At 45.0% G+C, this 23,454-nt stretch overlaps 1 protein-coding gene across 2 annotated transcripts in view; it reads left to right on the top strand.

Annotated features, from left to right (window-relative positions):
• Positions 1-23,454, top strand: part of ANKDD1A (ankyrin repeat and death domain containing 1A) — a 139,877-nt gene that overhangs the window by 29,423 nt on the left and 87,000 nt on the right. The window contains exons 3-5 of one of the 2 annotated variants that reach the window (XM_082256153.1): positions 1,040-1,134; positions 6,204-6,302; positions 11,101-11,205. In XM_082256153.1, the coding sequence (XP_082112279.1) occupies positions 1,040-1,134; positions 6,204-6,302; positions 11,101-11,205 (299 nt within the window). Of the gene's footprint in view, positions 1-1,035; positions 1,135-6,203; positions 6,303-11,100; positions 11,206-23,454 lie in introns of both variants that reach the window. The other variant, XM_082256154.1, reaches the window with a different exon arrangement.

The raw sequence follows: 23,454 nt of genomic DNA, 5'->3' as shown, positions 1-23,454 counted from the left end.
TGATCAGTTGCCGGGTGATCAGTTGCCGGGTGATCAGTTGCCGGGTGATCAGTTGCCGGGTGATCAGTTGCCGGGTGATCAGTTGCCTGGTGATCAGTTGCCGGGTGATCAGTTGCCGGGTGATCAGTTGCCTGGTGATCAGTTGCCGGGTGATCAGTTGCCTGGTGATCAGTTGCCTGGTGATCAGTTGCCGGGTGATCAGTTGCCGGGTGATCAGTTGCCTGGTGATCAGTTGCCTGGTGATCAGTTGCCGGGTGATCAGTTGTCGGGTGATCAGTTGTCGGGTGATCAGTTGCCGGGTGATCAGTTGCCGGGTGATCAGTTGCCGGGTGATAAGTTGCCGGGTGATCAGTTGCCGGGTGATCAGTTGCCGGGTGATCAGTTGCCGGGTGATCAGTTGCCGGGTGATCAGTTGCCGGGTGATCAGTTGCCGGGTGATCAGTTGCCGGGTGATCAGTTGCCGGGTGATCAGTTGCCGGGTGATCAGTTGCCGGGTGATCAGTTGCCGGGTGATCAGTTGCCTGGTGATCAGTTGCCGGGTGATCAGTTGCCGGGTGATCAGTTGCCGGGTGATCAGTTGCCGGGTGATCAGTTGCCGGGTGATCAGTTGCCGGGTGATCAGTTGCCGGGTGATCACTTGACGGGTGATCACTTGACGGGTGATCACTTGACGGGTGATCACTTGACGGGTGATCACTTGACGGGTGATCACTTGACGGGTGATCACTTGACGGGTGATCACTTGACGGGTGATCACTTGTCTGGTGATCAGTTGTCGGGTGATCAGTCTTTAGTTTTCATTCCATTCCATGCAGAGAAATTGGAAATACCAACAGCCACGTGTATGGAAGAAGTAGGGTAGGGCAGATTCACTTTGCACACAACAAACAGACAGAGATGTGAGCAAACATTGAGAAACGTCAGCCTGTGTCAGGATCCTGCCAGCAGTAACAATGTCACCTGGTTGCCCCAGGCTCCGTTATCGGACAGACACTGGATCATCGTCTCTTTCTTCTTCCTTTACTTGTGTTTCAGGTAGACAGGACAGCCTTACACTGGGCGGCTGGAGCTGGGCAAGAGCAAGCTGTCAGACTGCTGCTGGAACATGACGTGCCCGTGGATGAGGAGGACTGTGTATGTGTCAGGTGACCCCCAGAATCAGGCCCGTGACAAGGGGTGGGCAGGAGGGGCGGCTGATCTGGGCACTGTGAGGTGGGGGGGCACCACAAGGAGAAGTGGGGGGGAGGGTTTATGTTGAGAAGGGGAATGTGGGGGCGGCAGGGGGTAAGAATTGTTCTAGGAGGGCAAATTTGGGAGGTGAACTGGGAGTGGGGATTTTGGGGGATTTGTGTTTGGAAGGGAGGTGGGGGAAGAGGCGGTGTTGGGGGGGGGGGAGAGAATTTGTGTTGAGAAGGGGAATTTGGGAGGCGGCAGGGGGTAAGAATTTTTCTAAGTAGGTAAATTTGGGATGTGTACTGGGAGTGGCAAATTTGGGAGGTGTACTAGGAGTGGTGATTTTGGGGGATTTGTGTTTGGAAGGGGTGTGAGGAAAGAGGCTGTGTGCTGGGGGGGGGGGGGGGGGGCTTTGTGTTAAAAAAATAAAGTATAATGGTAGGGGGGGGGAATTGTGCTAGTAGGGATAATTGGGGGCTATTTGTGCTAGGAGGGGAAATTTGTGGGGAGAATTTGTGTTAGAATGGGGTACTGGGGGAGGGGAATTTGTGCTGGAAGGGGGGATTTGGAGGCAGGAGAGAGGATTTCTGCTTGGAGGGTTTTTTTTTTTGTATGTGTTTTTTTGGGAGAGAGGTTTGTGTTGGGGGCATATGGGGAGAGGGAGGATTTGACCTGGGGAGGGGCGGGTGGAGGGCAAATATTTGTGCTGGGAGAAGGGGTAATTTATGCTTAGGAGTAGGCATGCAGATTGATGATTGATTTTTTTGGGGGGGGGGGGGAGGGGATCTTTGCTAACACATAATGCTTATACATTGGGGGGGGCTGCAATTTGGCACGTTCGCCCTGGTGTCTCCTGGGTGTTCCGGCACTGCCCAAAGTGCAATTCCCCTTTACACTCACCTGTAACACAATGTCAGGGCTTCAGTGATTTTACATATTTTAATAAGGCGTCAGCTCTTCGAATACCTGCTCACTTCTTCGATGACCTTCAAATAAAACAAAAATAAAAAAAATAAAATAAATGTAAAGCATCAAAATGTAAAACCATAATACACTAAGCAACTCCTCCAAAATCACAAGCATCCCCCAAACATAAATTTATTATATTGCATCTTAACAATTCTTAGATGTGGCTGCATTCCTTTTCTTTTTTTTTTTTAGCCCTTTTTTCCCCCTTTTATTTTCACCTGGTGATCCAGCCAGTAAGTCTGTTATTTTTCAAATTAATTTAACAGGCCAGACTGTACAGCAAAAGCGGCAATTAGAGGGTTGGGACTTCTTGGGACATTTTTCTTCCCTAGACATCTGCGGTTTGTTCAGTTCCGAATTAAAATTTGGATTGATTTTTCATTATTCAGATGTGTCAGAATTTCCTGAATTACAATAGTAACGAATATAAACAAATCTGAAATAACAAATCAAAATTTTGGACAAAATTTGAATCGTTTTCAATTCGAATTGAATTCAAATTGTTTTTGAATCGAATATGAATTTCCAAAGAGAATAATATAGAATAGAAAATAAGGGAAAGAAATAGAAAGAATAGAATAGAATAAAAAATAGAATAGAATAAAATAGAAATATAACCATCTTCTGAAATTCGAATTTTAAGAAGAATAAATTGAAATAGAATTGAGAATGAAATAAAAAAAAATTGAATTAAAAAAAGAATAGAAAAGAATTAATATAACCATTTTCCAAAATTTTAATAAAATAAATTGAAATATAATAGAAAATAAAAGAAAATAATAAAATTAAACAAAATAGAATAGAATGAATATAACGATTTTCCAAAATTTTAATAAAATTAACTTGAATAGAACAGAAAATAAAAGAACAGAATAGATTAGAAAAGAAAATAGAAAAAAAAACAATACAATAGTGTAGAACATAAGCATCTTTCAAAATTCGAATTGGAAAAAATTGAATTTAAATAGAAAAAAATAGATTAGAAAAGAATAGAAAGTAAAATAGAATAGAAAAGAATGGAAAAGATTAAACAACAAAAAGAATAGAATAGAAAGAATAACAATATTACTATATTCAGAAATTTAAATAGAATACATTTGAATAAAATAGAATAGAATAGAAAAGAATAGAATAGAAAATGAAAGAATAGAATAAAAACAACTAGAATAGAATGGAATAGAAAGAATATAACCATCTTCCAAAATTCGAATATAATTTGATCTGCATGGAATTCCATTCGAATTTAAATGGAATAAGAAAAACTTGAATTGATTTGAATAAACGGAAAACATTTTGACAGCTGTGTCTCCGTGCTGTGTGCAGAGACAGAGCTGTCAGTTCCCCATGCATCTCTATGGGGGAAATCGGATGGGAACGTCCGTTCTCATCCAATCCGCTGGGCGGATGGAAAATAGGGTTTCCATCCGTCCATATTTGACGGATCGGTTCAGGTCGGATGTCAGCGGACATGTCTCCACTGACATCCGATGCCCCATAGGGATGCATGGGGGGACCGTTCAGATCCGCCAAAAAAACAAACAGGCGGATCTGAACGGTCCGCCTGTGTGAAAGGGGCCTAACACTATAGACTACATTCAACCAGAAGAGGAAATGCAGCATCTCACAAAAGTGAGTACACCCACACATTTTTGTAAATATTTTATTCTATCTTTTCATGTGACGACACTGAAGAAATGACACTTTGCTACAATGTAAAGTAGTGAGTGTACAGCTTGTATAACAGTGTAAATTTGCTGTCCCCTCAAAATAACTCAACACACAGCCATTAATGTCTAAACCGCTGGCAACAAAAGTGAGTACACCCCTAAGTGAAAATGTCCAAATTGGGCCCAATTAGCCATTTCCCCTCCCCCGTGTCATGTGACTCGTTAGTGTTACAAGGTCTCAGGTGTGAATGGGGGGTAGGTGTGTTAAATTTGGTGTTATCGCTCTCACTCTCTCATACTGGTCACTGGAAGTTCAGCTTGGCACCTCATGGCAAAGAACTCTCTAAGGATCTGAATATATATGCAGTTTTACAGGATGAATAGCTCTGCCATTTCTTTTTTTAATAAAGACACCCCTTAGTTTACAGAGCAGAGGTCACCCTCATATTATTTTCTCTTCTGGTTGAATATTATTAGCCCGTACTGTTAGGCAAATTTCTCTATTGGTTTAACTTTTTTGGTTCTTAAAGTGATATTAAAGTCTTGTTTTTTTTTTTGTTTAAAAATAACAAACATGTTATACTTACCTCCTCTGTGCAGTTGGTTTTGCACAGAGCAGCCCAGATCCTCTTCTTCTCAGGTCCCTCGCTGGCGCTCCTTGCCCCTCCCCCTTGCTAATTGCCCCCACTGCAAGCAGCTTGCTATAGGGGCACCCGAGCCGAGCCGCTGCTCTGTGTGTGCATTCAGACACAGAGCCGTGGCCTATTCCTGCCCCCTCTCTCTCCTCATTGGCTCACTGACTTTTGATTGACAGCAGCGGGAGCCAATGGCTCCTGTTGCTGCATCTCAGCCAATGAGGAGCGAGAGAACCGGGAGAGCTGGATGGAGATCTTGCTTAGGTAAGTATTAGGGGGGCTGAGGGGGGAGCTGCACACTGAAGGTTTTTTACCTTCATGCATAGAACCTTCAGCCTTTACAACCACGTTAAGGCCCCTTTCACATGGGCGCACTGCCCCACGGAGTCCGTTCTGCTCAGCGGGGGGAATGATCCGCCGATCCCCGCTGAGCAGGCGGATGACAGCTCTTGTCTCCACTCTGTGTGCAGAGAGGGAGCTATCAGATCCCTGCTCTCCTCTATGGGAAGATTGGATGAGAATGGACCACCTGTCCGTTCTCATCCAATCCCATCCGATCCTCCAGATGGATGGAAAATAGGGTTTCCATCCGTCTGGATTTCATGGACAGTATCGGATCGGATAGCAGCGGGTGTCAGAGGATGTCTCCGCTGACACTCGTGCCCCATAGGGATGCATTGAGCATCCGATCAGGTCCGCCTGAAAAACTGACAGGCGGATCGGATCTGATCGCCCGTGTGAAAGGGGACTTAGCCTTTTTTTCTCAAAGGATTGAATGTTGGGGAAAGTTACATTCACCCTGCGAAAGGAAACTGAAATTTTACTCATATTACAAATATTGTGAGCGTTATTTGTGACTTCTGCGCAAATATTTTATAAATTGACCCCATAGTCTGTCAGGCTTTTTATAAAAGAGTAAAGTAATACTGTTTGTGGGAAATATGGATTTTGCTTTGTTTTTATTGGAGAGAAGCTCAAGTGGGTTTTTGTTTTGCCATATTGTATCAGTTTTTATGTTTGTTTGTTTTTTTTTATCTTAATTGTTTTATATAATAAACTTTGATATTTACCTTTAATTATATTCTTTTACAAACTGGAGAGAAAGTGGGTAGAATTTTGAAATCGGAGGAAAGGTGGAGAAATTAAAAAATCTTTTTCAGCAACTTTGTGTACAGATTTTTTTTAATTTTTTTATTTCAAAGCTTTTAAGGTACATAATGGAGTCCTTTTTAGAAGTGGGTTTGGGTTTCCCGAACCTATCAGACCCTTCCGTATGTATTCTAAACTTGGTCTACAAATACAACATTTCAAGTCTAATTTGGTTGCTGTGCACACCACCTCCACCTTTTCTTTTCCTCCATATTACATAGTAGCCAACAGTCTATAGCAGTGATGGGGAACCTTGGCACCCCAGATGTTTGGGAACTACATTTCCCATGATGCTCAACTACACTGCAGAGTGCATGACCATCATGGGAAATGTAGTTCCAAAACATCTGGGGTGCCAAGGTTCGCCATCACTGGTCTATAGCCACTTAGTTGTGCTTCCATCATGTTGGCCCGCTGACGGCTTTGGCAGCAAGTAAAGCTGAACTTGTTGCAGAACTTCTATGCAGCTTTTATTTTCTTTAGTTCTTCTTTATTTTCCCCTTTCTTAGAGTATGCAAACTATATGTTGACTAACTTTCTAACGTATCCAGTGTTTGTGACCACTGCCATTACTATATTCTTGTTTCTTGCCCATTTTGTGAACCTCTAGTTTGGAATGAATGCTCTACTACTGGGGGCGTGGTTTGGACACCTCAAAATTCTGCAGATCCTGGTCAATGCCGGAGCGAAAATCAACTGTAAAAATAAGGTGAGGCTTGTTCATAAGTCAGTCAAGAGCAGAAAAGGGACTCGTAAAGCAATATGCCTTAGGCAATGTTGTTTGTTGCATCTAGCCGCCCTTCCAAGCAGAGGCTGGTAACTCTTTGACTAAGATCAACAGATATTTCTGACATGCAAGAGTGTATGTGATGTAACTGGCTGAACTTGAACCCAGACAAGGCAGAGGCACAAGGCCAGCACAGTGGCAGCAAACATGTCAAGCTGGTCTAAACCTTGGAAATTCAAATCTTAAGTTCTCGGACCATGTGTGTAGCCTGTACATGATCCTGGAGACTGATTGTAGAACATGCCCTGTTTGGGGTGTCTTGATTCTAATGAAGGACAACTGGATCCTAAAATAAGGGTTGGGTTTTTTTACAAATGGAAATACATAGATTCTAATAACTATTTGGGATATACATAAATTCTAGATACTAATAGAGAGAGTAAAAAGGGGAAATAGGTGGTAGGAAGATGGAGAAGGGAAAAAGGGTCTTCACAAGGTTTCCACACAGTTTGAGCTTTCATACACCAAGGCCTCTGTGTAATAGGGTAATAGGATGGGGAGTGGAAGGTTGGGGGAGAGGGAGGGGGGGGGGAGATCCACTGGAATCTCCCGGAGTATTTATATTCAGACAAGCAGGACTATAGTCACAAGAATGGTGTATGACGTCACTTGTTGTGGTCTTTCAGGTTGATGGCTGGGAAGGTTGATATTGTTAGTATTCATCCGAGTCTAATCAAAAACCATCAAGTCCAAGTTGAAATGTACGAGGACATGGTTTCCTTGTTGATGTGCATTAGTTCCTCCATCTCTCCCACTTGGTTGATTCTATGAAGCCAGACAGAGATCTCCGATACTGTACTCGATTTCCATAGCCTAGGAATAAGTGTTTTTGCTGCGTTAAGAAGATGTATTGTGAGGCAAAGCTTGTAATTGGTGTGGTGTAAGAAAGCAGCTGGGTTGAAAGGTAAGTCACAGCCAGTGATCTGCCCTATCAGGAAGTGAACTTGGGTCCAGAAGGGTTGAATCTAAGGGCACTGCCACCAGATATGCATGAATGAGCCTCTGTTGGAGTGGCATCGCCAGCAAGTATCTGGAATGGAAGGTGAGATGGCGTGAAGGCGTGTTGGGTGTGGTGCCAATGGGATCTAACTTTGTGATTTTTTTTTTCTTGAATGTTAAGGTTATTGAACCCTTTAAGTAAATGAATGTTCATCTTCAACCATTTGTTTTCCGTAAGGTGCAAGTCTAGGTCTCTATTCCACCCCACTGCGTCTGCATCTCCGTCGGGTTGGTTATTATCAAAGAGCTTGGCAGAAATCTGAGATATAAGGTGTCTTTGTGGGGAGGTGAAGTAGCAGAGGCATTTGAATTCTGTAATACACCAGGTATGATGAGGGCGGTTGACTGGGTTGTTGAGAAAATGTATGAATTGGAAATACGCCCCGAGTGGATATAAAGTCGGTTGGTCTTCCATTTGGAGGGAAAGAGCCCTAGTCAAAAAATGTGGGGGCTGGAAGCAAAAGATCCGCCCACCCATCAGCTTAAAAAAGATCTGGGAAGCTTTTTGTTAATGGTTGCTTTTACGACCTTCATCTGTCTTATTACTAACCCATTTTCAATTTGCTTTTCCAGGGGGGCATATTTTAGTTTATATCAAAGGTGCATTGATGTGTAGTTTTTCAGTTCCCACACTGACCTATTGATTAAAATGTAATCAATAGTTCATGTGCAGTAATTAGGATATTGAAGGTGGGGTGTTCTCAGTCATTCATAAATGTGAGTGGTCCACCAAGGTATCATCCTGATACATAGATACAACCAACCAAGTTAACTGGGACTTTAGAAACCATACTATACAATAGTTTTCTCTCTCTCTCTCTCTCTCTATATATATATATATATATATATATATATATATATATATAATACATTTATTTGAATATATGTTTAAAATCGAAATGTACCATTTAAGAAACCAAAAACATAGGTATTTTTTTACAGACATTATAATGTATCCTTGAGGAAGGTCTATGTATTTTGTGGGTTTAGCCGCTTTTTCGGGACCAACAAGGATTTTTTTTTTCAAAGGAATATAGCAAGAGTCATAAAGATATTTCCTATATCATACTTAGGGCAAAGACAGCATAGAACATTAAGTGGTCCCAGGGCCATGAGGACACTTTGCAGAGATTTTTGATGAACATATGGAAGGTAAAGTAAGCCTGCTGGCTTCAAATTTTGAATTGAGTCATGAAGCGACTTAACAGCTTTACTTTTCTCATAAGATCTGGCCATTGATATATATGCACAGATCCAGTTTTATCTTTATATTGAGCTATATATACTATCTAATAGGGCATTCTAATGCCTCGTACACACGCAATGATTATCGGCCGACCGATCGTCCGACTTTTGTCCAGAGAGGTGTTTCGTTGGTTGGAATGTGCCTAGACTGCACATGAATTTTCTCGGCCAACAAAAATCTACTTCAGAAGTGATGTCATGTGTTGGTTTACTTTTCGTGTGTTTTTTGTTCTCTGAGCATACCCAGTCTTGCTCATCAGATTTTTGTCTTCTGAAATCTGTACTGACTGACGGAAAATCGGCCATTGTGTTGACGGCCAACAAAAATTTTATAGCCTGCACACCAGATTTTGTTCAGCCGAAAAGTCGGAGTCGGTTGTCTGAAGCATCATACTAACAAGCCGAAGATCGGCCGATCGGACGTTGGCCAAAAATTCCCGGCCAATAATCGATGCGTGTGTACGAGGCATAAGAGGGCCATAAACATAGGTATTTATTTTGAGTGTTAGGGCTCTTTCACACGGGCTTACCGTGTGAGAGCTCCGCTGCGGTCCTTTTTTTTTTTTTTTTTTTCACGGAGCGGATGACATTTCTGTCATCCGCTCTGTAGGTCCGCATATCATCCCATCCGTTTGCGGATGATATGCGGACCTAATGTAAGTCTATGGGGATTGCGGATGTCAGCGGATGACACCGCTGACATCCGATTTTCCTTCCTTTCCATTTTTTGAACGGAGGAAAAATCGGCTTCTGTTCCGTTCGAAAAAACGGAACAGAACTGAAAGGAAGGAAATCGGATGTCAGCGATGCCATAGACTTACATTATGTCCGCAAATCATCCGCAAAAAAATAGGATGATTTGCGGACATACGGAAAGCCCGTGTGAAAGAGCCCTTAGAGATCTTCTGGTTGTTTTCCCATGGGCTGGAAGACGCATTAGACCAACAGAGACCACCTCATATTCTATGCTGTCTTTGCCCTAAGTATGATTAAGTAAATATCTTTATGATTATTGATATATTCCTTTGAAAAAAATCCTTGTTGATCCTAAAGAAGCGGCTAAACCCATGAAATGTGTAGCCCTGCCTCAAGGATGCACCGATACCATTTTTTTAATGAGTTCCAATACTTTCATTTAGTACTTGCCGATACTAATTACTGATACCTACCGCAACTGTTTTGTTTACACTTCAGCTGTAAGCAATGGTACAAAGTATTGAAAAGTTATTTACAAATGAAACAAATTCATTTTTTTTAAGGCTGCATTCACATGTCAGCGTATGGATCGCGGGCAGAATCGCCGCGATTCCGCCCGCGATCCGGAAATCATTGCAAATCGCGGGACGCCTGTGCGTTGCCCCTGATTTGCAATAGCACCCTGAGCGATGTTGCCGCGATTTCCGCCTGCCGAATCGCGGTAACATTGCGCAATTCTGCCCGCGATCCATACGCTGACATGTGAATGCAGCCTAAATGTTGTTTTTTTTCAATGTGAAACGTGTAAATGTATATTAAAGGTGTAAAAATATTAACGACCAAAGCAAACAAAAAAAAGTTTTAATTAATAATCGTTTATAAAAAAAATAATCAGCAGGAAAATAGGAAACAAATGGAGGAGAATAGGGAGTTAATTAAGGCTGATTAAAGTAAATTAAGGGGTAATAGGGGTTAAACAGAGGAACATTTATTAAAAAAACACAAACACTTGACAGGTTGCTTTAAACTGACTTCATCTGCGGATCAAAGTTCATCCCTTTGATTTATAGATGAAGAAACAGAAAGATACAAAAAAGAAACAATGTTTGTTTTTTAGTGTTTAAGCCCCCGTTCACACTAAGGCGACCTGTGAGGCGACCTGGTCGCCTCACAGGTCGCCGTAGGTCGCCTCCCATAGGGAAGCTGCGGACCCGTTCTAATAGGAGCGACACAAGTCGCTCCGACTTAGAAAAAGGGTCCGGAGCTTCTTTGGGGCGACCGCCATAGACTTCAATGAATTGCCCAGCTGCTTTTTTTTTTTTGCTTTATCAAACCACGCTTAGTCGCGTGAAACGTGTCATCCTTTTGTCCCTTGCATGATGCCTGTTACATCATGTGCCTTTTTTTTACTTTAATAATAAATTCTGATTGCATATTATGGGAGTGCGACCATTCCTCTACTCTATATATTCAAATAATTTTGATATCTTTTAAATATATTGGAATCTATTGTATAGTATGGTTACCGGTGGTATGTCTAAAGTCCTATTTACCTTGGTTGGTTGTATTAATTAACAGTTGTTTTTAGGAATTTTTGGTTACCAATATTCCCAGACACTCCTGTAAAATGAAAAATTACCAGTGCCCACAGTCATCTCAAAATCTTTTGTATCCCGTGTATTCTAGTATGCAGCACCCACAATATGGAACTTACTGCCATTATTAGAAACGTTTCGCTTTTTTTTGAGGTTTAGTGAATTTTTAACTATTACATTTTCAGAATGGACTCAATCTGCTCCACTGTGCAGCACAGAGAGGTCACATCACCGTCCTGGAGTTCATCATGGAGGATCTGGAGAACATCAAAGTAGACAAGGTGGACAAGGTAAAGGGAACAACCCTTTATGTACATGTTCATTGTCAAATGCTGACATATGCAGTATAGAGTTAAGGCTTTGGATAACAGAATAGCTGTTGTGTAGCATTTCTCAGACTACCCATAGATATTTTTAGCACTCCAGGACATCCTGTGTGAAGTCATGTTGGTTAATCCTTAAACTATTTGCCTGGGGTATGTAGCTGAATATGATGCGGCGGCATGAATATAAATGAGTTTGAAGACACCATGAGATTTGGACTAGGTCAGTGAAGAAGTAACTCTTCCCAACTGCATAACTGTTATTGAAGTAAATCAATCTTTGGGTCCTGTGGCGCAATGTTCTGTGTCCTGTGCCAACCAACTGCACACTGATTACAGGGGTTTACTTGCTCAGCACTGCCACCATTTACAGAACACCTTGTATTTTTTTTTGATGAGAAGAAGGCGTTTTCTGACTGGGCGAGGTGAAGATTGTGATGTTATCGCCCCTCAGAGTGGGCAATGCTGCTAGGCAAACCAGGCACTTGCCTAGGGCGCACTGCTGCCACGTCCCACTGACTTCCCCTTTAGCTTGGCCAGGGAACACAAGGGGCCCTAGACAGGGCTAGGGCACTGACTGACTGCAGCGAAGGCAGCAGCCGTGGAGGACATCCATCATGGCTGCAGCATAGGAGGTTAGCAGCAGCCCAGCCTGTGAGGAGGGCCAAGTGGAGTAGGCGGGCACAGCTGGGGCGGTGGGCATGAGGTCAGCGGAGGAGGTTGGCACAGCTGGGGAGGTGGGCATGAGGTCAGCGGAGGAGGTTGGCACAGCTGGGGAGGCAGGCATGAGGTCAGCAGAGTAGGTGGGCACAGCTCGGGAGGCGGGCATGAGGTCAGCAGAGTAGGCGGGCACAGCTGGGGAGGCGGGCATGAGGTCAGCGGAGGAGGTGGGCATAGGGTCAGCGGAGGAGGTGGGCACAGCTGGGGAGGCAGAGGAGGCGGGACTCTGATCCTGTCACCTGCACAGCCCTAAGCAAGGCTAATGACACCTCCTGGGTGGGGGGGGGGGGGGCGGGCAAGGAGAGGGGGGGTTGCTGAAAGTGTTAGTCTTGTCCATGGCACGAAATAGCTAAGCACCGGCCCTTCCACTCCTCCTCTCCCCCTTGTCCAATCAGGGAACATCTTGTGTTCATTGAAAAAGTACAAGGTGTTCTGTGAATGGCGGTGGTGTCAAGAACGACCCCCTATGGTCAGTGTGCAGAGGGGAAACCACTCAACACAGAATCCTGAAGATCACGGCCATCCCTGCAGTAGCTTCAACTATTACAGTGATTGTCGGCTTCCCCAGTGGCCTCTCAGGAATGAGATATGCAGACTTATATCGTGCCAAGCTGGACCAATGTCACTGCAATACAGATCATACCTGGATTTGAGATTTAAAGGGATTGTAAAGGCAGAAGCCCCCTCCGCCCCCCCCCCCCCCAAATACTTACCTGAGCCCATCTCGCTTCAGCAATGTTGCAGGAGTGTCTCAGCTGCCTGAGACTCTCCCTCCTCATTGGCTGAGATGGCAGCGCAGCGCCATCGGCCCTCGCTACTGTCAATCAAATTCAGTGAGCCAATGAGTTGAGAGAGGGGCCGGGTCGCGGCTCCGTGTCTGAATGGACACAGGGAGCCGTGACTCAGCTCGGGTGCCCCCCATAGCAAGCTGCTTGCTGTGGGGGCACTTAACAGGAGGGAGGGGGCAGGAGAGCCAAAGAGGGACCCGAGAAGAGGAGGATCCGGGCTGCCCTGTGCAAAACCAACTGCACAGAGGAGGTAAGTATAACATTTTCAAGAGATTTTACAATCACTTTAAATATGAGTGCAAAAATCGTTCCAACCATAAACTTTTTTTCTCCTTTTAATGTCCCCAAACTTTTCAGGTCCCACCAGTTTAAGGAATTTTCTGGGTTTTTTTTGTTTTTTTTTTATAGGATTTGTTGGCGTTTGTGTTTGTTCGCAATTATATTTTGCTATGTCCCCTATTACTCAGCATGTCTGTTCTCTGAAAATAAGAATACCAAACCACCACAACACTGCCTGTTCTACAGAACTAAGATAGATTGTTTTGGCATTTTTAGCAAAAAAATATCACATTTCATACGGGTCCTCTCACAACATGCTGCACATAAAAAACTTATCTCAATGCATTTAAAATACATGTGTGTTGATTTGCTGTTAAAGCGGTAGTAAACTTTGACAAAAAACCCTGCAAGACAAAGGCATAATGGGCTAGTATGCATCGCATACTAGCTCATTATGAATTACCTTAGAACGAAGCCCCGACACGGACCCCCGGACACCGCTGTGGGAGCTGACATGATCCCACGGCGTCTCTTCCGGGTTCCGCGGCTCCGGCGCTGTGAGTGGCCGGAGCCACGATGACGTCACTCCCGCGCTTGCACGCGGGAGTAATTTTCCGACAATTCCCGGCAAGGAACTCTGAAGGTCCGCCGGACCTTCAGAGCGCATGCGCCGCACTTGTCAGCGGCTGCATGCAGTGGTAATATCTCCTAAACTGTGCAGGTTTAGGAGATATTAATTGTACCTACAGGTAAGCCTTAATATAGGCTTACCTGTAGTTAAGTCAAAAAAAGCGATATACTACCGCTTTAAAGTGTTACTAAACCCACAACAGTAAAATCAGTCTGTATATGCAGTAAAGCACGCTTGTTCTAGTCACTGTGAAACCTAAGGGGTTAATCCTCTGCATTGTGTAAAAAGGTTGTTTGATCCTGTCTCCTCTGATCCTCCCCTTCTTCCACTGTCCTTAATCCATCTCCTGATAGAACAGAGCCTTGGCACTCACTCTGCACATGCTCAGTTTGGTGTGTATTGCTGAAGAGTTTTTTTTCTTGGGAGAGTGCATGTGATCAGCACAATCCGCATTGTCCAGACAGAGGGTCGGGGGTCCTGCATTCTCATAGGACAAGTGTAAGAGAATGAAAACTCCTCCTACAAGCTTTAAGCAGACACTGATAGCAGTCACAAGACTGCTATATACTGCTGATGAGAAAAGGTATTAACGGTTTATATTTACTAAAATGATTGCAATTCCATGTTCTGTGTACTGTGGAAGACCAGATATAGTGACTGCAGGCTCCTGGGTTTAGTAACACTTTAGCTCCTTTAAGCCCAGCCTAGGGCCAGATCTAGCCGATGGTATTTGAGAGTGCAGTAAAATAAGTCAGACGGCATAATGTCAATACTGTGACAGAGATGCAGGAAACCAGTATTCCTTGTTCACTCGGCACGCTTCTGCATCACGAGTCACAACCCGGGAGTAACGTCTGACAGGTAGTGCAGAGGCGGTGCAGGAGTGAACTATATATGTATATAAGATTGTTATTAGATTAGGATGATTGAACAGAACCTGTGACCCTTTATATAAGGTGTCCCTATCAAAGCCCCTCTTTACATCAAGAGTCCTCATCAGTGTTCCTGCTTACATCAAGGTTCTTGTAGGAGTCCCTCCTTACATCAACTGTCTTCAACAGAGTGCCCCTTTACATCAACAGTCGTCATGAGAGTGCCCCCTTACATCAATTGCATCCCTCAGAGTGCCCTCTTACACCAATTGCCCTCCTCAGAGTGCCCCCCTTGTGAGTCATGCAAGTTGATTTCGACCTTTTATGACATGTTGATCACCCTGTCTGCTACACAGTTGGCATATTCTCTTAAGACTAGAGTGCCCCCTTACATCAGAGTTCTTATAAGCGTCCCTCCTTACATCAACTGTTCTCATCAGAGTGCCCCCTTACACCAATTTACCCCCTCAGAGTGCCCCCTTACACCAATTTACCCCCTCAGAGTGCCCCCTTACATCAATTACCACCCTCAGAGTGCCCCTTTACATTAAATATCCCCAATCAGAGTGCCCTCTTACATTAAATGTCCCCATCAGAGTGCTCTCTTGCATTAGTTGCCCCCATCAGAGTGCCCCTTATGTCAATTGCCCCCCCCCAGAGTCCCCCTTATGTCAATTGCCCCCAGCAGAGTGCCCCTTATGTCAATTGCCCCCAGCAGAGTGCCCCTTATGTCAGTTGCCCCCAGCAGAGTGCCCCTTATGTCAATTGCCCCCAGCAGAGTGACCCTTATGTCAATTGCCCCCAGCAGAGTGACCCTTATGTCAATTGCCCCCAGCAGAGTGACCCCTTACATCAATTACCACCCTCTTACATTAAATGTCCCCATCAGGGTGCCCCCTTACATCAAATGCCTCCCATCAGAGTGCCCCCTTACATCAACTGCTTCCCATCAGAGTGCCCCCTTACATCAACTGCTTCCCATCAGAGTGCCCCCTTACATCAACTGCCTCCCATCAGAGTGCCCCCTTACATCAACTGCCTCCCATCAGAGTGCCCCCTTACATCAACTGCCTCCCATCAGAGTGCCCCCTTACATCAACTGCCTCCCATCAGAGTGCCCCCTTACATCAACTGCCTCCCATCAGAGTGCCCCCTTACATCAGTTGCCTAATCAGAGTGCCCCCTTACATCAGTTGCCTAATCAGAGTGCCCCCTTACATCAGTTGCCTAATCAGAGTGCCCCCTTACATCAATTACCACCCTCAGAGTGCCCCCTTACACTAAATTTCCCCATCAGAGTGCCCCCTTACTCTAAATGTCCCCATCAGAGTGACCTCGTACACTAAATGTCCCCATCAGAGTGCCCTCTTACATTAAATATCCCCATCATAGTGCCCCCTTACATCAGTTGCCCCATCAGAGTGCTCCCTTACATCAGTTGCCCCCATCAGAGTGCCCCCTTACATCAAATGTATCCATCCAAGTGTTCACTCACATCAAATGTCCCCATCAGACTCCTATTTCATTAATTGCCCCTTTCAAGTCTCATGATGAGTGGATGCACTCTGAGACTGGGAGGGGGCACAACTTAAATCTGGGGGATGCACAGCCCACCCCAGCACCCCCCCCCCCGAGATCCGGGCCTGGTAGTGTTTTTTTATGACAGAAGGGGCCCTATTGTTCTATTCTGTTATAAATGTTTCCCTCTGCCTGTCAACAATAATTACACGCCTGCACAGCTCAGTGTACATGTATGGCACCGCTCTGTGCCGTAATGATGTGACTCCTGTGCGTATGCGCGGAAGTAGGTGATCCAGCTGTTCAGGTGGCTGAACAGAGCAAACCCGGAGGAAGATGGAAGTTGCGGTGACCAGCGGGAGCGCTGAGAGCTAAGTGCTAGAGGCAGTGGCGCCCCCCCCCCCCATCCATGTGTCCGGCCCCCTAATCTACATGCAGGGCGCCGGATGCATGGATTTCAATGGGGTTTTTTTTTTTTTTTAAGCACGTGATTAGAGCTAGAGGCTCTAATAGGCTTCAAAAAAGGGTGGGCTCGGGGCACAGAGCACTGTGCCCTGAGCCCACCCATTTATGTGACAATAGCAAATATTTGCAATTGCCACACTGATTCTCCTCCTGGCCAATCAGGAACCTGGTACTGAGACCCGTTTCCTGATTGGCCGAAAGGAGAGGCCATGCTACTGGCCGAGGGGGAGGAGACGCAGGGGGAAGCTGCTGCTGCAGCCTGCCCAGGGTGAGTGAGCCAGCAACCGGGGAAGGGGGGGGGTAAGGTGTGTGGGCTGGAGCTGGTGGCGGGGGGCGTATGGTGTGGTCCGTACACCCCCCGGCCCATGGAGCACCAGCTGCCACGGGCTAGAGGACTTTGTTTGATTGCTAAATCTGCCATAATGTGCTAAAATGCAGTGTATACTAGGACACAGGGCCACTAGTAAGGCTGCACAGCCAGCCCTCCTGTACTGGGCCCGGGCTCCGTCATTTCAAAAGGGGGGCCCAGACCTTACCGTTCTACCCCCCCCCTTTTTTTTTGTTTCTTCCTCTTTACCCCTTCCTTCCCTTCTTCTTCCTCCTTTCACTCCTACCCCCCTACAGCTCTCCTTTCCTTTAATAAAAGAAAGGTGGGGAAGAATTGCGACCGCCTTCAAGAGTGTAATGTACTAACATAACTATATTTTTGTTCATTTATGCTCTGGGTGATTTCTGTAAATTATAAGGATTTTAACAAACTTTGTTGCAGATTCCTACCTTCTGTTATTCTGAAGAAATCATTGTTTGTTCCTCTGTGCCTCTGTGCTGAGTGGGTCAAATGGGAGTGGTTTCATAATTATCTATCAGCTGTGGCAGCTGCAGGACTCTAATGAGGAAATGTGCTGGGCCTGCATCCCTTTAGATGTGTTCCTATTGGGAGTATCTCACCAAAAATGACATTTATGTTGCAGGGGATGCCAGAAATCTGACTTGTATCTTAGTGCAGACTTCTGGGAAAATTGGTGAGCCAATCACACAAGCAGGAAATGATGTTTCTGGGTGTGTGGTCAGTATACATTCTGTGTACAGAACACCTCCAGGCGGCCATATTGCATTGCATTTTCAGAAAATTACAACAGCTGCAGATTGAAAAGGAAAGGTCATTTTTAATAACATTCAATTACAATACGATTTGTATACGCTATATTGTTTTTTCTTTATTTGCTAATTTTTTTCCCCACGAAAGTGGAGTTACCCTTTAAACATTGATTTGGGTTATTTTACCAAAGAAATGTAACAGAATAAATTTTGGTCTAAATTTATGAAAAAAGATTATTTATTTGCAAATTTTTTTAAAAATTAAGAAACTAAGAAAAAACATTTTTTTAAATTTTTTTTTTTGTATTTTTTGGTTTACATAGCAAAAAAAAAAAAAGAGAACCCAGAGTGGATTAAATACCACCAAAAAAAAGCTCTATCTGTCTCACAAAATGATAAAAATGTAATTTGGGTACGGTTTTGCATGACTGAGTAATTGTCATTCAAAGTGTGACAGCGCTGACCCCCTACTTGGAAGGAAACCTTCCTCTCAATAATCATGCACATTCATCGCTACCGGTTTTCTTTTCGTGGGGTCAGTGTTGGGCCCACATGTGGAAAGTGTGGATACTTAACCCCATTACACACTGCTGAGGGGCACAATTTATATGAAGCAGTGGTTAGAACAAAGGCAGGGAGGGACATAGACTTCGCAACAGTAAGCTTTGACCATGTGAGCCTGTGGGAAATACCCTACAGGCAGGGCCGGGACAAGGGGTGGGCAGGAGGAACGGCTGCCCTGGATGCTGTGGTATCATGTGAGGTGGAGGGGCACCAAAAGGAGTTTGGGAGAGAAGGGATTTGTGATGGAAGGTGGAATTAGGGGGGCAGCAGGGGGTAAAGTGCCAACATTTTTAACAAATAAATATGTAAAAACTGTGGCATGCATTTGTATTTAACCCCCTTTACTCTGATACCCCTAACTAAAATCTAGTGGAACCAATTGTCTTCAGAAGTTACCTAATTAGTAATTATGGCCCACCTGTGTGTAATTTATTCTCAGTGTAAATACAGCTGTTCTGTGAAGCCCTCAGAGGTTTGTTAGAGAACCTTAGTGAATAAACAACATCATAAAGGCCAAGGAACACACCAGACAGGGCAGGGATAAAGTTGTGGAGAAGTTTAAAGCAGGGTTAGGTTACAAAAAAATATCCCAAGCTTTGAACATCTCACGGAGCGCTGTTCAAGCCATCATCCGAAAATGGAAAGAGTATGGCACAACTGCAAACTAGGGATATCCCGATTATTGGCAAGTCCGATATATTGGTGGCCAATATGCACTTTCCCCGATATATCGTTAGCGGCCCCCGGAACTGGCTGATATTGCCAATATTTTTGTGACGTCATTCTGCCATCTTAGGCCACCTACCTCGTCTTGGGATGCCTTCTCTGGAGTCAGAACTAGTCTTGCGGTAGTGTATCACAGCCATACACCCACCCACAGCAGCCCGGTGCCAGCCCGGTGCCAGCCAGCCACCCACATCCACAGGTCCTGTACCAGCCAGCCAGCCACAGGCACTGTACCAGCAAGCCAGCCAGCCACCCACAGGCCCTGTACCAGCCAGCCACCCACAGGCCCTGTACCAGCCAGCCACCCACAGGCCCTGTACCAGCCAGCCACCCACAGGCCCTGTACCAGCCAGCCACCCACAGGCCCTGTACCAGCCAGCCACCCACAGGCCCTGTACCAGCCAGCCACCCACAGCCCCTGTGCCATCCACCCACCCACCACAGGGTGCCAGACAGCCACCCACACACAGGGTGCCAGACAGCTAGCCACCCACAGGCCCTGTTCCAGCCAGCCACAGGCAGTTTACCAGCCAGCCGCCTACAGACCCTGTACCAGCCAGCCACCCACAGCCCCTGTGCCAGCCAGCCACCCACCACAGGGTGCCAGCCAGCCACCCACCACAGGGTGCCAGCCATTAAGCATTAAACAAAAATGTTCAGTACCAGATTTGTGTAAAAAATTGTCTTTATTTTTCAAAACTTTAAATGTACAAAATATCGGCCGATACCGATACGTTGTAGCCTAAAAACATCAAAATTACGAGGCTTATATACCAATGCCAGAAGCCTGGCCAACAAGATGGGAGAGCTGGAGCTGCTGATGTTTGAGGAGGACTTAGATTTTGTGGGGATAACTGAGACTTGGTTTGACAGCTCTCATGACTGGATGGCGACCATTCAGGGGTATTCCCTTTATCGCAGAGATAGAGAGGGTAAAAAAGGGGGAGGGGTATGTTTGTATATTAAGAACAGTATACAGGTAAATATGAGGGATGATATTAATAATGGAGCTATGGACGAGGCAGAATCCCTATGGGTAGAGCTTCAAAGGAAAGGCACGGTGGGGAAGGTAATATTGGGCGTATGCTATAGGCCCCCAAACCAGAGGGAGGAGGGTGAGGTGGACCTCATGTTACAGATAGGATTGGCAGCAAGGATGGGAAATGTCATTATAATGGGGGACTTTAATTATCCTGATATAGACTGGGCAGAAGGAACCGCGCATTCAGCCAAGGCTCGGCAGTTCCTAAATGTTTTGCAGGACAATTTCATGGGTCAGATGGTGAATGCACCGACAAGAAACAATGCGGTACTTGACCTACTGATTACCAACAATACAGACCTGCTCACGGATATAGAAATACGGGACAACTTAGGAAACAGTGACCATAGGTCAATTGGTTTCAGTATTAATTACAGTAATAGGAAACACAAGGGTAATATAAGGACACTGAATTTCAAAAGAGCCAATTTCCCTAAACTGCGCTCGCTGCTAGAAAATATCAAATGGGATAGAACCCTGGGAACAAAGAACACGGAGGAAAAATGGGAGTGCTTCAAGAGCATACTTAACAAGGGGATTGGCCAGTGCATTCCACAGGGAAATAAATTTAAAAGAGCAAAACTAAACCCTGGGTGGCTAAACTCCAACATAAAAATGTATATTAGAGCTAAAGAAAAGGCCTTCAAAAAATACAAGACTGAGGGGTCATTGGCAGCATTTAAGCACTACAAAGAGTGTAATAAGAAATGTAAAGACGAAATCAGGGCGGCTAAAATAGAACACGAGAGACATATAGCGGAGGAGAGTAAAAAGAACCCCAAGAAGTTCTTTAAGTAAATAAACAGTAAGAAAGCGAGGCCAGAACACATTGGCCCCATAAAAGATGATAAAGGAAAAATGGCCACTGAGGACAGAGAAAAGGCGGAAGTGTTAAATAATTTCTTTTCTTCAGTCTTCACAAAGGAATCGGGGGGCTACACGAACCCAGCTTGTAAGGCCGAACTAAATAATACACCTCAGGAAGTGCCGCCATGGCTAACAGAGGATAGACTTAGAGCTAAACTAGAGAAACTTAACATAAATAAATCCCCGGGACCGGATGGCTTGCACCCAAGGGTTCTTAATGAGCTCAGCCAGGTGATTGCCAGACCATTATTCTTGATCTTTAAGGATAGTTTACAGACAGGTATGGTGCCAGCTGATTGGAAAAAAGCCAACGTGGTACCAATATTTAAAAAGGGGCCGAGATATATCCCGGGTAACTATAGGCCGGTCAGCCTAACATCAGTAGTCTGCAAAATTTTGGAGGGGATGATAAGGGACCACATACAAGACTTTAGTAATGAAAACGGTATTATAAGTAGTAATCAGCATGGATTCATGAAAAATCGTTCATGCCAAACCAATCTATTAACCTTCTACGATGAAGTGAGCTGCCACTTAGATAAAGGTAAGCCTGTGGATGTGGTGTATCTGGACTTTGCAAAGGCCTTTGACACCGTTCCCCACAAACGCTTACTGTACAAACTAAGGAAGATAGGTATGGATCACAAGGTGAGTACCTGGATAGAGAACTGGCTCCAGGGGAGAGTCCAGAGGGTGGTGATTAATGGGGAGTACTCTGATTGGGCGGGTGTGGAAAGTGGGGTCCCCCAGGGTTCTGTCCTGGGACCAATCCTGTTTAAGTTATTCATAAATGATCTAGAGGAGGGGATATCTAGTACAATCTCAGTATTTGCAGATGATACTAAATTAGGCATGCCAATATCTTCTATGCAGGATGTGGAAATCTTGCAAGCAGACCTGAACAAAATAACGGGGTGGGCAACTACATGGCACATGAGATTTAATGTAGAAAAATGTAAAGTAATGCACTTGGGGGCCAGAAACCAGAAAGCAAGCTACTCACTAGGGGGGGAACCTCTGGGTGAGTCTAGGATGGAAAGGGACCTGGGGGTACTGGTAGACAACAGGCTTGGAAGTGGCATGCAATGCCAAGCCGCTGCAAGCAAAGCCAACAGAATACTGGGTTGTATAAAAAAGGGGATTCACTCCAGAAATAAAGAGATTATTCTCCTTCTCTACAAGACTCTGGTCCGGCCACATCTGGAGTATGCTGTCCAGTTCTGGGCACCGGTCCTCAGGAAGGATGTGCTGGAACTGGAGAAAGTCCAGAGAAGGGCAACAAAAATAATTAGGGGAATGGAGGACATCAGCTATGAGGAAAGACTACAAGCACTGAACCTATTCTCTCTGGAGAAGAGACGATTGAGGGGGGATATGATATCAATGTACAAATACTGTACTGGCGACCCTAGCATAAGGAACAAACTATTCAGAGAAAGGAGATACAATAAGACACGTGGCCACTCACTAAAACTTGAGGAAAGGCGGTTTAACCTTAAAGTGCGTAAGGGGTTCTTCACTGTAAGAGCGGTAAGGATGTGGAATTCTCTTCCGCAAGCAGTCGTATCAGCGGGGAGCATTGATAGTTTCAAAAAACTATTGGATGGACACCTTAAAGACCACAACATACAGGGGTATACAATGTACGGTTAAAAGCAAACACACACACACATCATAGGTTGAACTGGATGGACTTGTGTCTTTTTTCAGCCTCACTAACTATGTAACTATATAACTATGTAACTATGTTGTGACCAAAATATCGGTATCGGCCCTGAAAAAACCATATCGGTCTATCCCTACTGCAAACCTTCCAAGACATGGCCGTCCACCTAAACTGACAGGCCGGGCAAGGAGAGCATTAATCAGAGAAGCAGCCAAGAGGCCCATGGTAACTCTGGAGGAGCTGCAGAGATCCACAGCTCAGGTGGGAGAATCTGTCCACAGGACAACTATTAGTCGTGCATTCCACAAATCTGCCCTTTGTTGGAGGAGTGGCAAAAAGCCATTGTTGAAAGAAAGTCATAAGAAGTCCCATTTGCAGTTTGTGGAAATACATGTTGGGGCACAGCAAACATGTGGAAGAATGCGCTCTGGTCAGCTGAGACCAAAAACTTTTTGGCCTAAAAGCAAAATGTGTGGTGGAAAACTAACACTGCACCTAAACACACCAACCCCACCATGAAACATGGTGGTGGCAGAATCACGTTGTGGTGTGGGGATGTTTTTCTTCAGCAGGGACAGGGGAGCTGGTCAGAGTTGATGGGAAGATGAATGGAGCCAAATACAGGGCAATCTTAGACAAAAACCTGTTAGAGTCTGCAAAAGACTTGAGACTGGGGCGGAGGTTCACCTTCCAGCAGGACAACGACTCTAAACATACAGCCAGAGCGACAATGGAATGGTTAAAATCAAAGCATATTCATGTGTTAGAATGGCCCAGCCAAAGTCCAGACCCAAATCCAATTGAGAATCTGTGGCAAGACTTGAAAATTGCTGTCCACAGACGCTCTCAATCCAATCTGACAGAGCTTGAGATATTTTGCAAAGAAGAATGGGCAAAAATGTCTCTCTCTAGATGTGCAAAGCTGGTAGAGACATCCCCAAAAAGACTTGCAGCTGTAATTGCAGTGAAAGGCGGTTCTA

This window comes from Pelophylax lessonae (genome assembly GCF_965119305.1).
Source record: "Pelophylax lessonae genome assembly, chromosome: 4".
NCBI lineage: Eukaryota > Metazoa > Chordata > Amphibia > Anura > Ranidae > Pelophylax > Pelophylax lessonae.
Note: the sequence above shows the minus strand (reverse complement) of the source record. Positions and strands in the feature narration are given on the sequence as shown.